Source organism: Ostrea edulis, chromosome 7 (assembly GCF_947568905.1).
Source record: "Ostrea edulis chromosome 7, xbOstEdul1.1, whole genome shotgun sequence".
Lineage (NCBI taxonomy): Eukaryota > Metazoa > Mollusca > Bivalvia > Ostreida > Ostreidae > Ostrea > Ostrea edulis.
In genome coordinates, this window is record NC_079170.1 from 68,681,329 (window position 1) to 68,698,695 (window position 17,367).

Below are 17,367 nucleotides of genomic sequence, written 5' to 3' on the forward strand. Positions count from 1 at the left end.
TATATTATTGAATAGCATTTTACTTGATAATTGTTTAAGCGAAATAACTATAGACATTTGATAGGAATCAGATATTTTATTGCATAAGTTTCTTACTCTAAGATGCTGTTCAAATTTCAAAACTATGGAACGCAATTCGTGACATCAAAATAATTTCTGTATTCAAATGATGTCCTTAGGATTGTTACAATTTGTATTTCAGTCTTTTACCATATATTGTCACGGAATAAATCTGGACCTTGTTTTGGTTAACTTTCTGTCAGTTTATTACACGCCCAGGGTGTACAATAATTCGTGACCGAACATTAATGACACACCATCATAACCACTAATGATTAACTTTTTTCATTAGAGCACAGACGAATCGTCCATTAATGATAAAAAAAAAAATGTTAGAAGCGCAGTGTCCATAATAATAGAAAAAGAAAATCGATTTTCATTATTAATAAATGACTTACCGATACCTATTTTCTAATGCTATCTTTTTCAATAAAGACGATAATATAATCAGTGGTTATGAATACACGTTTCTTCCTTAGTTAACCCAAGCGCATAAAATTCGTTAATGGAACATTTATCGCGAATGAATTAAATATCATGAATACGGAAACGTATTAGTGGCACATCAGCACTTTTTTATTTTGTATTTCCCACACTTTAACCTGTAAAATTTGCACTATATCTACACTTTAATCTGTAATTTTTACCCTTTAAACTGTAAATTTACACTTTAATCCGCAGAATTTACATATTAATCTATAAATCTTAACTTTAAGCTGTAAATTTTATACTTTAATCTGTAAATTTTACACTTTGATTTGTAAATTTTAATCTTTAATCTGTAAAATTTACACATTAATCTGCAACATATAGACATTGATATGTAAATTTTAGACTTTAATCATAAATAAGAATGGTTGCCATATGCACGATTTTTAAAAAGAATAATTGGTAAATTGAACATCTCCACATGCAGACTCATAAGGTTGTTATATCATAAGCGTACATACAGAAACCATTGACAAATGTCGGCATACAAATGTTGGACTACTATTCATTGTTTTCAAGGCCAGTTGATGTAGCCATTTGTCATGCATAGTATTTTAAATCAATATATAGATGTGATCGTACGGTAGTATATCAGGAGTGTTTGATTATCAATCCATTCACGGGATAAACAATGCATGACGAACCTCGTACACAAGAACCCCCCCCCCCCCCCCCCCCAATAAAAAACAACTACAGAAATATATCACGAAGCACAGACGCAGGATTCAAATGAAATGTACTTGTTATGAGATTGATCACTGTTCGTTATCTTCACCTTACTAATAAGTAAACATTTTAGTTTAATTGACAAGTCATTTTAATTTTGATTTCTTTTTTAACAAATTCAATGTTCTAACCCCGCAGACCCTCTAATGTAGCTTTCGGACTCTCGACCGCTTATTTACTTTTAATAGTCAAGTCAACACTGAGACAATCGTCGTGTATATATTTAATACAAGCGGGATATGAATTGCTGAAATATATCTTAATGCATAACATAATGAGAGTCTACATCTTTTGCATAACATTTCTAGGTCACGCGGATGAGTGTTTGTGGAATACAGTACTAATATTTTATCTTCTACAGCATCAAACCTAGACCGCAGTTTACGTCACTAAGTGTGTTATATGTAAGCAGTACTAGACCGCATTTTACGTCACTAAGTGTGTTATATGTAAGCAGTACTAGACCGCAGTTTACGTCACTAAGTGTGTTATATGTAACCAGTACTAGACCGCATTTTACGTCACTAAGTGTGTTATATGTAACCAGTACTAGACCGCATTTTACGTTACTAAGTGTGTTATATGTAACCAGTACTAGACTGCATTTTACGTCACTAAGTGTGTTATATGTAAGCAGTACTAGACCGCATTTTACGTCACTAAGTGTGTTATATGTAAGCAGTACTAGACCGCAGTTTACGTCACTAAGTGTGTTATATGTAACCAGTACTAGACCGCATTTTACGTCACTAAGTGTGTTATATGTAACCAGTACTAGACCGCATTTTACGTTACTAAGTGTGTTATATGTAACCAGTACTAGACTGCATTTTACGTCACTAAGTGTGTTATATGTAACCAGTACTAGACCGCATTTTACGTCACTAAGTGTGTTATATGTAACCAGTACTAGACTGCATTTTACGTCACTAAGTGTGTTATATGTAACCAGTACTAGACTGCATTTTACGTCACTAGTTGTGTTATATGTAAATAGTACTACTTCAAGACGTTATCATGCAAGTAGTATAACGCGACTAGATGGCTGGTTCAATTGAGTGCAGTTTTGAGTGCGGTCCGATAGGGAGTTCAACGGAGTGCAGTTTTGAGTGTAGTTTGGAGTGCGGGGTTTTATAGACGGGTCAAGCAGTTGGACAGGTGGCCGGGGCCACCTGGCGCGGTCAAGCTGGGCAGGTGGGGGAGAGGTGGTGCTGTGTAGCAGGCGCGGTGTGGGGGGATAGCGTGTGAGCGTTTTGTATTCCTGGTGTATTCCTTTATGTTAAATTTTCAAATAAAAAGAATTAAAGAACAATGGTTGAAAGTTTACACATTTAGTAGTATAACGGGTCCCGATAGGGAGTTCAACTGAGTGCAGTTTTGAGTGCGGTCCGATAGGGAGTTCAACGGAGTGCAGTTTTGAGTGTAGTTTGCAGTGCGGGGTTTTATAGAGGGGGTCAAGCAGTTGGCCAGGTGGCCGGGGCCACCTGGCGCGGTCAAGCGGGGTTGGCGCGGTCAAGCTGGGCAGGTGGGGAGAGGTGGTGCTGTGTAGCAGGCGAGGTGTTGGGGGGATAGCGTGTGAGCGTTTTGTATTCCTGGTGTATTCCTTTATGTGAAATTTTCAAATAAAAAGAATTAAAGAACAATGGTTGAAAGTTTACACATTTATTCAATGAACAATTTACACGCAGATAATTTACTGGTCCGTAGTATTGCATCATGTCTAGAAAAATAGATAGGCGAGAGGTTTCGTTTTCATTTCTCGGAAACGCGGCTATTTCTGAAAATCGCTATGACTTTGTTTTGTAAACAATGAGCTCAGCTATTCGGTAGTTCTCTAAAACTGAATTCGGTTAACATGCAAAGAGTTTCATCATATGTTCACTATATTGTGTAGTTTGAGTCAGATCTTTCTGCAGGAGAGGTCATTACTGCCCGTGAAGGACTGCAAAATTTAGGCCTATGCTCGGTGCTTACGGCCTTTGAGCAGGGAGGGATCTTTATCGTGCCACACCTGCCGTGACACGAGACCTCGGTTTTTGCGATCTCATCCGAAAGACCGCCCCATATAGTCGCATCTGACGACAAGCAAGGGGAAGTGAGGATTTATTCTAACCCGGATCCCATATAGTTTTGCGCAATATATTTAAAAATAATTCATTTTACTCTAAAAGTACTTTGGACCTAAACTCTAGTATGGATATAGCAGAACAGTTTTATAGTATATAAAAACAACTATCTGTGCACTTCGCACCCTATGAGATCACAACGAAAAAGTACGTCACTACGTACATCTTACAATTCATGTCTATATATGGTGTCGTTCTATTGATAGGCGTTATCAAGTGATAAGCCGTATACGTGAAAAATTTTCTTGTCAAATAATATATTATTTCAATTTCGTATCAAATCACTCAACATTTTTTATATTTGCGCGAAGGTCATAATTCACATTGTGACCTTGAAATCGCTCCTCTATTTTCTCCCGATCCCGATCATCACTACGTTAAGAAAATCTAATTTACATAATGATTGCGAGCAGAGTGTAAAGGAGTGACGATATACGGTGTATGGTGGTGTATAAAGTGTATATATATATATATATATATATATATATATATATATATATATATATTCCTGTTACCATAGGAAAAGTTAGGACACACTTCTGACACCTAAAGAAACCCCCCTTTCCGCATCTGATTATGTCTGCCCTACTCTTGAAAATGAAAAAAGAAGAAGAAGAGTATCCTGCATTAGATGCATTTTAAATTTCCCTTTATCGGAGCACTTGGTCTCTATAGATCTGGGTTTTTACTATATCAACTATCTTTTTTTTTTTTTTTTTTTTTTTTTTTTTAATATAAGAAGTCTCATAATTGTTCATGAAAAAGTGAAGATAATGAACAATATTATATAATGATTACACAATTGAGAGTAGGGTAAACACGGATCCTTGTTAAAGTAAATATGAGTGGTAGCAACTGCGGTGCCAGTAGTCGTGTTCATGAGAATGTGAGGGGTGGTATGTGGTTCAAATTTGGTGGTATATGGTGTTAGTGAAAATTTGGTTGGTAGTGTGTGGTGTTAACGAAAATGTGATCGGTGTTATGGTGGTGAAACATGCAAACTAATAAAACTAAATCAACCTCTTTAATTAATATTATGGAAAGAGACCTATATAGATAATAGTCTGAGTAGTGTTAAAGTTTCCAAAGTCATAGGACTGGTGTGCCGATAGTGGGGAGTAGGTGTTATTTAGCGTATAAGCGGTAGTGTGTGGTGTACAAGTGGTGATATGTGGTGTTAATAAAATGTGGGTGGTAGTATGGTGGTGACACATAATCTAATATCGGTTGATCAATCTCTTTCATTAATATTGTTATGGTGAGAAATACATAACTTGGGACCTAAATGGGTAGTGGTGTGAGTTATGTTAAAGACGATGTAAGTGATGGCATGTGGTGTGCCAGTAGTGGTATACAGTTGGTGGTATGGGGTGTATAGGTGGTGGTATGTGGTGTTTGAGTGGTGGTATGTGGTGTATAGATGGTGTATGAGTGGTGGTATGTGGTGTATAGGTGATGGTATGTGGTGTTAATGGAAATGTGAGTTATTGTATGGTGGTGACACATGCAAACTAAAAACGGTAGATCAATCTCTTTCATTAATATTGTCATGTCCAGAAATGCAAAACTATATAGGTAATGTTGTGAGTAATGTTAAAGAAGATGTAAGTGATGGCATCTGGTGTGCCAGTAGTGGTGTACAGGTGGCGGTATGGGTTGTATAGGTGATGGTATGTGGTGTTTGAGTGGTGTATAGGTGGTGGTAAGTGGTGGTATGTGGTGTATAGGTGGTGGTATGTGGTGTTAATGGGAAATGTGAGTGGTGGTATGGTGGTGTTAATGGAAATATGCATGGTAGTATGATGGTAATACATTCAAACTAATAACGGTAGACCTATCTCTTTCGTTGATATTGATATGTAAAACTATCAATTCTCAGACCTGTATAGGTAGTGGTGTGAGTAATGTTAAAGAATATGTAAGTGATGGCATCTGATGTGCCAGCAGTGGTGTACAGGTGGTGGTATGTGGTGTATAGGTGGTGGTAAGTGGTGTGTGAGTGGTGGTATGTGGTGTATAGGTGGTGTTAATGGAAATGTGAATGGTAGTACGATGGTGATACATGCAAACTAATAACGGTAGATCTATCTCTTTCGTTGATATTGATATGTAAAACTATCAATTCTAAGACCTGTATAGGTAGTGGTGTGATTGGTGTAGAACAAAAAGGTGTTAAAACACATGTGTTAGCATCTGATGTGGCATTAGCTGTGTGAAAATGGTGTTTATGGAAATGTGAATGGTGGTACGTGGTATATAAGTGGTGGTGTGTGATGTTAATGAAAATAATGGTTGTGGTATGTGGTGTTAACGAAAGTGTAGGTAGAGTGTATGTGTGATGTTAACGAAAGTGTGGATGGTAGTAGTTGGGTGGTTATTTCACGTATCCCGAGAAATTTTCACCCTTATATACACCACTTGTGGTTGAAATACTATGCTTGGTGGTTCTACCCGTAGCATTGATGGCTCTTTAGCCTGAAAACGCCTACCACCATAAGACCCGTAAATGCGGTGCATCTGGAGGACCAATCACTACCAATGTTTACGTCTGAGGTTGGCGATAACATGAGGAGGAATCGAATTCATGAACTTCTGGTTAGGAAACAAACACTCTTATCACTGAGCAATGCGACCGGTAATTACGTGGTGGTGGTGGTGGTGAAAACATATAAAGAACCTAAAATCCAGGAATTATTCATTCACTTTTATGCATTCGAGCAGTTAACATGATTGAGTGTTCAGAGTGTCATGGTTTATTTTCTCGAAGAGATGCCATGATGCATCACAAAAGACTAAAACACGGGGACAGCAATCAGGAAGAGGATATTGACATGAGTGATGTCTCTCCAACACAGAGTGATACTGACAGTGACGCAGAGGAAGAGAATATCGTCTTTCGCCAAATGGCACATAAAGCGCGAAAACATATTGCCGGGGAGTGGCAGAAGAGATACGAGAAATACTTGAACCAAAATATGTCAGAAAAGAAAGCTAGTAAGAAAGCAGACGAAAAGACCAAAGGAGAAACTTACCAACAGTTTAGAAAACTGTATGAGCGGTTCCTTTACGATCAGTATCAGTTGCAAGAAGACACAACGCACGAAAAGGTGACGGACGCCATCGATGAATTTGTGTCCGACAATCATGGATTAAAGAAATCAACCAAGATGGCTCTTCGCAAACACAAATATCTACTTGAATCTTACCTAGATAAGTATGACAATGATGAAGACGAGGAGGAGGAGGAAGACGAGGAGGAGGAGGACTAACCGATGTGACATAATCACACCACTGTATAACGAGAAACACCGTCTTTCAAAACTGAATTCATTCAAATATTGACCTGCATCTACTTGAAGGAAAAAGCTACATCAAATGACATTTTTCATCTAAAATATGCAATAAATAAACGTTGTAAACCTACAAAAATGTGTTATTTTTTATCACATGGGTATTACGAAGCGAACTCACATAAGATACTTTACAAGATGGGCACCAGTATGAAGAGACGGGAGTTGGTCATTTTCATCATTTGAGTCATCATGGCTCAACGTGAAGGGTTTTATTTTACGCTCCCCAGTGATGGGTCTAAGGAATCCTTTCCGAACAATACGGCAGCTCAGTTTAAAATCTTATTACCCCAATCCCTGGATTTGACGGACGGGGATTGGGAAGTCGGTTTAACCGAAATGATGTTTCCCAATGCCTTGAAAAACATCACAGTGGAAGAGGCTTATTTCGATATCCTCGTCCCCGAAGATTTCCTTCCCCACGTCAAAAATCCGGATATTTTCAAATGGGGACGGTTTCGACTGGAAAAAGTCAAGCTGCTTCCTTTGAGGCAGTGTCCCGTACTGGTCGAATGGCCCAATACCCCCTGGACTCAAATCATCGATAGCAAGATGGCTATCGTCCGAATTCACTTCAGATCCGGAGCTTACGTTCATTCCGCGGCTTTAATCGACGAAATCAACGAAGGACTGGCAGGAAGTATGAAAAAGATATGGAAAACGATGGGTAACCCTAAAGAAGAGAGTTTCATGAAATTAGTTAATTTCGAAAAATACGAGCGAATCATGTATCAGTTTAAAGGGAAAACACTAAAAAAAAAATCCCCTTGTGCGTTCACTTCCCCACATCCTTAGCTTACAAGCTCGGTATGGATAGTCAGAAACCCATCCTGCCAAACGAACCGGAGACCAAGTGGGTCAACGTGACTTACTTGGGGAACAATACCACGGATGTGTACGAAAATCAGAAATCCATGTACGTGTATTGCGATGTCGTGAACCCTCAAGTGGTGGGGTCCAACGAATTGAAATTATTAAGGGTGGTTCCTTGTACGTTTCACCTGGTGGACGGACAACAAGCCAAATGGGAACCCATCAGGGCCGAATATTTAAAACTGAGTAAAAAACATTTCGATACCATCGACATTCACATCATGACCTCTCTGGGGACCCCCATGCCCTTTTTAAATGGTAGAACACTGGTGAAACTTCATTTCCGAAAGGTGTATTGAAGAGAAAAGTCGAGTTACGATGAAGTATCATCGCGGAGTCAGGCGTCAGAAAGGACACGGAATATTTTCCATTCTCCTCCCTATGGTTGTTAGTGCCATAGCCGGAGCCGTCCAAGGGGGTAAAGGAAAGAAAAGAAAAAAGAGGCGTCGTACAAAGTATAAAAAGCGTGTTTAAAAACCGACAGTCTCCCCAAGAGTATCCTAATGGGTTATTACAGCCTAATACACGAAAGGCGACTTTAACGACCAATGATCAATCTCATAAGCAATACAAACTAGATAGTTGGGCAAACACGGACCCCTGGACACACCAGAGATGCGATCAGGTGCCTAGGAGGAGTAAACATCCCCTGGCGACCGGTCACACCCGCCGTGAGCCCTATATCCTGATCCGGTTAAAGGAGTTATCCATAGTCGAAATCAGTGTGCCAAGAACGGTCTAACAATCGGTATGAAATACGTCAGATAGCATTTGACTATCTAACGTATGAGAGGTCTGCTCAGCTGACATTAGATACTCACCAGTGAAAATGGTTCAGGCCATGCATTGCCCTGTCAGAAATCTATTTATTCCCCGAACTAGCCTGAGGAGAGAGCTGGGAATACCCTCAAGACACAAAGAAAAAAAGTTTTTCATTATCTATATCACCTCAGTATTGGGAACAGAATCATTGAATTGAACAGAAGGTCACCAAGCACATGGCTATCCTTGAAAAAAAATAAAAAAAGGTGGAGGAACTAGATCAAACCAAACTCGCAGCATCGAAAAATAACAACCTCTGGTACATCTGTAGTGAAATGGAGCATTGATCGCTAGATTTCCCCATGTACCCTGTTACAAATGCGGACAGTTAGGACCCTGGATAAGTGACTGACAGCCACTAGAAATCGAAGTAATGACTTCTGCAACGAGGTGAACGAGCCATCAAAACCCTGGAACCCCTAAAAAGAAGAGAGAACTTGTGTGATTGCGTTCAAACTGTATGACTTGTGTCCATGTGTTCTTATAATGGTTTTAAAAATTGCATGTTCAATAAAATGTAAAATATACAAACTGGTTTATCTTTGACTAATTCCGAGAAATTGTTTCTCATTGAATTAAGGCGTCCCCATACAAAAATAATGCATAGCAGTTGCCACCACTCATATTTACTTTAACAAGGATCCGTGTTTACCCTACTCTCAATTGTGTAATCATTATATAATATTGTTCATTATCTTCACTTTTTCATGAACAATTATGAGACTTCTTATATTAAAAAAAAAAAAGAAAAAGAAAAAGATAGTTGATATAGTAAAAACCCAGATCTATAGAGACCAAGTGCTCCGATAAAGGGAAATTTAAAATGCATCTAATGCAGGATACTCTTTTTTTTTTTTTTTTCATTTTCAAGAGTAGGGCAGACATAATCAGATGCGGAAAGGGGGGGTTTCTTTAGGTGTCAGAAGTGTGTCCTAACTTTTCCTATGGTAACAGGAATATAAATATATATATATATATACTTTATACACCACCATACACCGTATATCGTCACTCCTTTACACTCTGCTCGCAATCATTATGTAAATTAGATTTTCTTACATAACGTAGTGATGATTGGGATCGGGAGAAAATAGAGGAGCGATTTCAAGGTCACAATGTGAATTATGACCTTCGCGCAAATATAAAAAATGTTGAGTGATTTGATACGAAATTGAAATAATATATTATTTGACAAGAAAATTTTTCACGTATACGGCTTATCACTTGATAACGCCTATCAATAGAACGACACCATATAGACATGAATTGTAAAATGTACGTCGTGACGTACTTTTTCGTTGTGATCTCATAGGGTGCGAAGTGCACAGATAGTTGTTTTTATATACTATAAAACTGTTCTGCTATATCCATACTAGAGTTTAGGTCCAAAGTACTTTTAGAGTAAAATGAATTATTTTTAAATATATTGCGCAAAACTATATGGGATCCGGGTTAGAATAAATCCTCACTTCCCCTTGCTTGTCGTCAGATGCGACTATATGGGGCGGTCTTTCGGATGAGATCGCAAAAACCGAGGTCTCGTGTCACGGCAGGTGTGGCACGATAAAGATCCCTCCCTGCTCAAAGGCCGTAAGCACCGAGCATAGGCCTAAATTTTGCAGTCCTTCACGGGCAGTAATGACCTCTCCTGCAGAAAGATCTGACTCAAACCACACAATATAGTGAACATATGATGAAACTCTTTGCATGTTAACCGAATTCAGTTTTAGAGAACTACCGAATAGCTGAGCTCATTGTTTACAAAACAAAGTCATAGCGATTTTCAGAAATAGCCGCGTTTCCGAGAAATGAAAACGAAACCTCTCGCCTATCTATTTTTCTAGACATGATGCAATACTACGGACCAGTAAATTATCTGCGTGTAAATTGTTCATTGAATAAATGTGTAAACTTTTAACCATTGTTCTTTAATTCTTTTTATTTGAAAATTTCACATAAAGGAATACACCAGGAATACAAAACGCTCACACGCTATCCCCCCCAACACCTCGCCTGCTACACAGCACCACCTCTCCCCACCTGCCCAGCTTGACCGCGCCAACCCCGCTTGACCGCGCCAGGTGGCCCCGGCCACCTGGCCAACTGCTTGACCCCCTCTATAAAACCCCGCACTCCAAACTACACTCAAAACTGCACTCCGTTGAACTCCCTATCGGACCGCACTCAAAACTGCACTCAGTTGAACTCCCTATCGGGACCCGTTATACTACTAAATGTGTAAACTTTCAACCATTGTTCTTTAATTCTTTTTATTTGAAAATTTAACATAAAGGAATACACCAGGAATACAAAACGCTCACACGCTATCCCCCCACACCGCGCCTGCTACACAGCACCACCTCTCCCCACCTGCCCAGCTTGACCGCGCCAGGTGGCCCCGGCCACCTGGCCAACTGCTTGACCTGTCTATAAAACCCCGCACTCCAAACTACACTCAAAACTGCACTCCGTTGAACTCCCTATCGGACCGCACTCAAAACTGCACTCAATTGAACCAGCCATCTAGTCGCGTTATACTACTCATGCATATACTCGTGATGCTCTCAATATTTTCTTCAGTCATGAATTGATAGTGTTTTATATCACTATTGTTTTGAATACGAGCGAACATAAGGGTTGCTATCTGTCGCCCAATCAGATCTTCCAAACGTTGTTCAAATTCTGCTAGAAATAGTTGTAAGCAATCACATTCCCATAAAAGATGTTCCATTGCTTCCTCCTCGGAGTGGCATAAGGTGCACCATTTAGAGCCTACTTTTTTATTTTGAATACGAAGGATTTAGCAGCTGAGATTTTGTTTATAATTCTGTACTGAAACCAATGGAGTTTACTGTCTTTTGTCACTCTGAAATGAATTTTATGAATTATTTCCATTCCCTATCGTCTACATTTAAAAGTTCACTCCATCGTGTTTTGCCAGGTGAGACTGGGTTATTTTGATTAAGAATTTCATAGAAATATTTTGATTTGTAATATTTCAAAATTGTGTGAGTATTTGACATACTTATGGACTTAAGCTATATGATGTTTTTCCAGGGTCAGCATTTTTTTTATCCACGCTCTTACTGCATGAAAAATGCTGGTGTATTCCACAAAATTTATCTATATATTTGTATAAATCATCGTATACGCTCATCTCCCCTTTCACCCGTGGCTCTCTGCGTGACAATTTCTTCGTTTCTCATAAATATGCATGACGAGAATGACGTATCCGTTATCAATAGAATTCATTCTCAGCCTTAAATGGAAGATCTGGTCTAACGCAGCCACGTTTGACTGTAAAACGCTGTAAAACAGCTATATAATGGCTGCGCAATGAAAACGTGTTTTTGCACCGAAATTATAGTAATTAAAAATCCTACAGATCGGAAAAAAATGGGGAGTTTACATAATTGAATATATATATATATATAAATGGAGAGATTATATACTCATTGGATGCATAAAACAAAATAGAGGGTTTATCATAGCCTTGCCAATGCAGACAAACCAGGGAACATGAAAGATGAAGATAACGAACAGTGATCAATCTCATAACTCCTACAAGCAATACAAAATAGATAGTTAGGCCAACACGGACCCCTGGACACACCAGAGGCGGGATCAGGTGCCTAGGATGAGTAAGCATCCCTTGTTGATCGGTCACATTGCATTCATTGTCAGTGCACTCGATCATAGATACAAGATAAAGTAAGAAATATCAATGTACGTATAAGTAGATTATTGTAAAGAACAGTCACTAAAACGTAAGAATGTGCCTCGAAATCTCTACAGTACTGGGTCTGAAGTTCACGAAAAATTCCATCATAATAGTGGGATCTCTGAAAATGTACATCCTACGAGCACACAAGGAGAGTAACATCGTACAGAAACTCTTATTATTAGAGAAGAGACGAGGCTGACCTACTATACATGATTGATTGATTGACTGATTGATTGATTGATTGACTGATTGATTGATCAATTGACTGATTGATTGATGGATTGATTGACGGATTGACTGATTGATTGATGGATTGACTGATTGATTGACGGATTGACTGATTGACGGATTGATTGATTGATTGACTGATTGATTGACTGATTGATTGATTGATTGACTGATTGGTGACCTTCTATACAAAACAATAGTTATAAAAACAATATTTATTACATATCCGAGTAACATACATGTAGTACAAAATATATAGATATGGCTTCTTATCGAAAGAAGAAGATCCAATTAAAGATAGATAGTTTGTAGATACATGTGAAATGAAGAATTGTAGAACTACTCCTGTGATTTGATGCGTTTCTCTGCTTCTAATTTTATCTTTCGCTTGTTTGGTTTCCCAGTGGTGAGCATGGGAAACGATTCGAACTGTAGGAAATATGTCGGCTTTTCACCAAGACCGTCTGCAGATTGCCTGACTTCAAAATGTTCCTCGCAAAACCGTTTGACGTCATTCACTGTAACCGTAACATCCTCTTTTTTCTCCGGAACAAAACAGAGACAGACCTCTTCATACAGACGTCTGTCTGGAACAGGAACAACGGCCACGTGGAGAAGACCGCCCATCTGAATGATGACGTCTTCCACCGAGTCCGGCATGATTTTTCTGGTGCCACGGGAAATAATATCTTTGATCCGCCCCTGAATGAAAACGCTGCCGTTTTCTGTGATCATGGCCGTGTCGCCCGAACGAAACCATTTGTCTCCAAGAAATGACGTTTTGTTGATTTCTTCATTCTTGAAATACCCCTTAAAAGTCATACGGCTTCTGATGCAGAGTTCTCCCGATACTTCTCTAGAAACCACCTTTCCATTTTCATCCACGACTTTAAGTTCTACTCCTCCGCACGGACCGCCTACATCGCCGATTTCTAACACGTCTCCTTCATCCAAGGCTGACCCCATCGTCACAAAGCCCGCCTCTGTCGATCCATATACCACCACGAGACTTTTCGTGTAAACTCCCACAACTTGCGTATAGTAATTATCGATCATCTGCCCTCCACATAGGATCACATCGAGCTTAAACTCATCCTTATAACAGTCTTTAAGACTGATCAAGTCACCGAGGCAATATGGCATCAATAGGGCTTTAGAACATCCTTCATCTTTGATCATGTCCCAGACTTTCATCACGTCAGCGCCTTTAATCGCTACTGAGGAGTCACTAAAGACTCTTGTGATGCCATTACTAACTTGGATAACAGGTGACCCCCCTACCCAACCAAACGGTCTGTCGTTATACATCTTCTCCCGAATTGACTCCGACGTTGGCTCTTTTTCAAATAAGTCAATATTGGTGACATCAAAATGAGAATGTGAAACCATCTTTGGTTTTCCTGTGCTGCCGGATGTCGTGAAAATGAGAATTTCGTCCTCCGGGTACAGTGGGGGCAGCTGTACCCTGGAGTCTTCCATTTTCTGAATCCCAGGCAGATCGCGGTAACTTTGGATTCCGTCAACTTGTCTGAGAAATAGAACAGTAGCGTCATTCGAATCAATGTCCTTATAATCCCTCGAAGGACGACGACGTCGGAAGAGCGCTAAAAGCTGAAAAATGGCATCCAGATACGCTTCACCTTTCCCCGGATCAATCAAGAATGCTTTGCAATCAGCTTCGTGAAAAATATCCCATAAGTCTCTAGCGTCAGTGACGCTGATTGTCACGTGAACGGCTACGCCTCCTGCCAACACAATTGCTAGTTCTCCAACTACCCATTCCAGTGTGTTTGGTCCGAACAGAGCTATCTTATCGCCTTTCTCAATACCCTTGTAGACGAGAAACCTGGCTAATTTGGAGGCTTCTAGGTATAGTTCTCTATACGTCAGCGCCTCACGTGATCCTTCCACGCCCCGGTGAATTAGGATTTCATGGTCTGGGAATCGCTCCGTGTTTTTCTCTATTAGTTCCGTTATGGTGCAGTATCTGTACGGTTTTTCCCGTGGTTTGGACAGATAGCTGAATTTCGACATGTTGATTGGCCTAAAACATCAAAATGTATGTCAGGGAACGCACATTGTGAAAAATATAGGAGTGTATGATTGTATAATTTTCATGATAGTGGTCAAAGAAATCAATTAAAAATCAGTTCACTTCATTCAAATGTTACTCTCCTTAGTATTGATCACTTTTATTGCCGCGTCATTATTTACATTATTGACAAATTTCAAAATCTAAAGAGAAAAGAGGTTATTTATGCTTATCAAAGAGGCAGATGGCAATTCGTTTAACAATTTACTCTCAGAAGTTTAAACATTGTTCTGCTTCACCTGATTCTTTGTTACAAACAAATCCCTAAGATACTAAATTCACCCTAAACCAATTTCTATTTGCGAGAGAGAAATTTTCGTGAGATTCACTAGAAAATCGTCATCACGATTATATCTCACCGCGAATCAGTCTAATTGTATTTGTTTAAAACTATCGCGGATTGAAAATTAGTCGCCGCTACAAGTTTACCATGGGTAAATCGCAAAATAAAGTTGGTTTATACTATAGGAGTAAAGTGGAGCAGTCGGTTATCAAATATCCAGTAAAACTACATATATGATATTACATGTATGTTCGCTATTAATTCTTAATTACTGATGAAAATTTCCAGCTCTGATTCACAATTACAATGTACATGTAGTTTAACATACGGATACAGACTGCGTAATCTCAGTGCGCTGGTTATCAACATTCTGTTGACATTGATTGTGGTACCTAATCCCCTGCTATTCAATTTGTCGGAACGTTGACGAGGATGTATTTACAGAAAAATCGCCAAAATAAAAAAAACCCCAAAAAAACAACAACAAAAAAACAACCAAAAAAAAAAAAAATAAAAATAAAAAAACCCCCAAAAAATAAAAATAAAAAAACCCCAACCAAACAAACAAAAAACAAAAACAAACAAACTTGACAAATATCAAGCGACGTTTTCTAAGCTGGCATTCTCTTGATTTACTCCTTGTATTGACTATGAACAATCTCTAAGCGACATCCCTCCCCAGCGAATAAATCAAAGCGATATTAGCTCTAGTTCTGGAAATTCTATCTTGTAGTAAAAATGTGCTAATATGATTTTTAACCATTATTGTCAATAAACGTAAAACTAAGTTAAATAATTTGGTTCTATTAAACATATGGTATTATATAAAAATCGATTTTGTATGGGAAGACAATAGTGTAATTATGCTTCCTTCAGAGCCTCAGATTAAATATTAATAACTAGTTTATAAACATTAATTTTTTTTCTGTCATTGATATAGAAAATCACAATATTAGAACTAAATTTCCCAACACCAAAATGACAGCTAGTATTAATGCTTTAAATATTGAAATAAACCAAATTGTAACGTTAAACACAGTTTTGTATTTATCTAATCTATCTATATCAAGATATATGGAGTAATTAAAACAAATATTCATCATAAACTTGGTAATGATTATGCAGATTCTGCACTGCACGATACGTGTGACGTCACAATAGCCAATATCAACGACCGGTCCGAAAATCCATATCACATATCAGGCCGGCGTACAAAAATGCATATCAATCCGGGAATTGCGTATTCCCTCGTAACAATCAATATGTCAAAGGTTTTGCTATAGTAAATCAATGTATTAAAGTTTTTGCTGTATTTAATCAATGTATGGAAGTTTTTAACATTGTTAATCAATGAATCAAGGTTTTTACAATAGTTCGACAACTATCAGATATTAAAAATCTACCTTTAAAATGCAATAAATTAACCCACATGTGATAAAAAGAATATCATTATGTAAAATCACCAGTCGGGCTCCATATCAGGTCAAAAGATATTTTCCTCAAAAATACTATACTGTATGCATACAATATGTACACTGTATTGTAAAGTATGAGAGACTGCAGTATATGATAATACAATATTACGTGCTGAAATCCATATATCATGCGTCATATCAGCCAACAGGTCCCAAATAAACCCAAGGGTTGTTATGGTGCCAATCAGACTGATATGACATATACATGTATATATGATGTGGATCTTAGCATGTAACATTCTTTTCATATCTCATGTGAACACACAAAATTAAAAAAATAATAAAAATCGAGACTTCATCACATGCATTTGATTTGCGTATGCATGATTAAATCCTTTTGATAATTTTCATGCATGATAAACATTAATTTTCAAATTACTCGCCATCACTTTAAATGCATAATTTGTCTGTGATGCAAAATCAATCTTATAAAAACCGCGGAAAACTGAGGAGCCATAGCTTTTGAGATGCATTTGCTAATGGAACGTATTTCAAAGAAAGCAAGAAACATTTGTCATGTATTATTTTTTCATATAACTGCCAAAATTGTTTACTTTTGATTTGTTTTCTTAACACCGTTTTATGAGCTACTTCACCTGACCGTATCGTGTTTATTACAATACGGTATCACGAGACCTTGTCCTATATTTTCCATACATATTTCAGATCAACCTTGGGATGTCAGCAGAATGCAAAAAAAAAAAAAAAAAAAAAAAAAAACCACAAAAAAAAAAAAAAAAAACGGAAAGGAGTGTTATGTCTGTGAGTGAATGCTGGGGCGTGGATTATCAGTATCAAAACAACCCTCAAATACACATGTTAGCAAACTCTACTTTTGACATCAAAGCGACATCGAGCACATACTGTTAAATTAATGTACATGTACATATTTGTTTTGATTGTACAAATGTAGGTTCACATAGAAGTTCGTAATGCGATGTAATTTTTATTTCTTGTATCCAATTTCATTTTTCCACCGTTTAGTAAAATATCACCTTGATGCTATTTTTGGTTAAGTTTTATTACAATCTGCCAACTAATTCTAATTTATATAAATTTACTGGTCTTATATATTAAACATCACAATTTGATGAAGTTTGGTACAGCCTAGTAAATCTC

General features: G+C 38.0%; 1 protein-coding gene across 1 annotated transcript; it reads right to left on the reverse strand.

Moving 5' to 3' along the window:
* Nucleotides 1–12,616: 12,616 nt before the first annotated feature.
* LOC125653788 (long-chain-fatty-acid--CoA ligase-like) lies at nt 12,617–16,962 on the reverse strand. The gene has a single exon (XM_048883397.2). It carries the CDS (start codon nt 14,430–14,432, stop codon nt 12,738–12,740), a length of 1,695 nt encoding a protein of 564 aa, XP_048739354.2. The 5' UTR covers nt 14,433–16,962; the 3' UTR covers nt 12,617–12,737.
* Nucleotides 16,963–17,367: the final 405 nt, after the last annotated feature.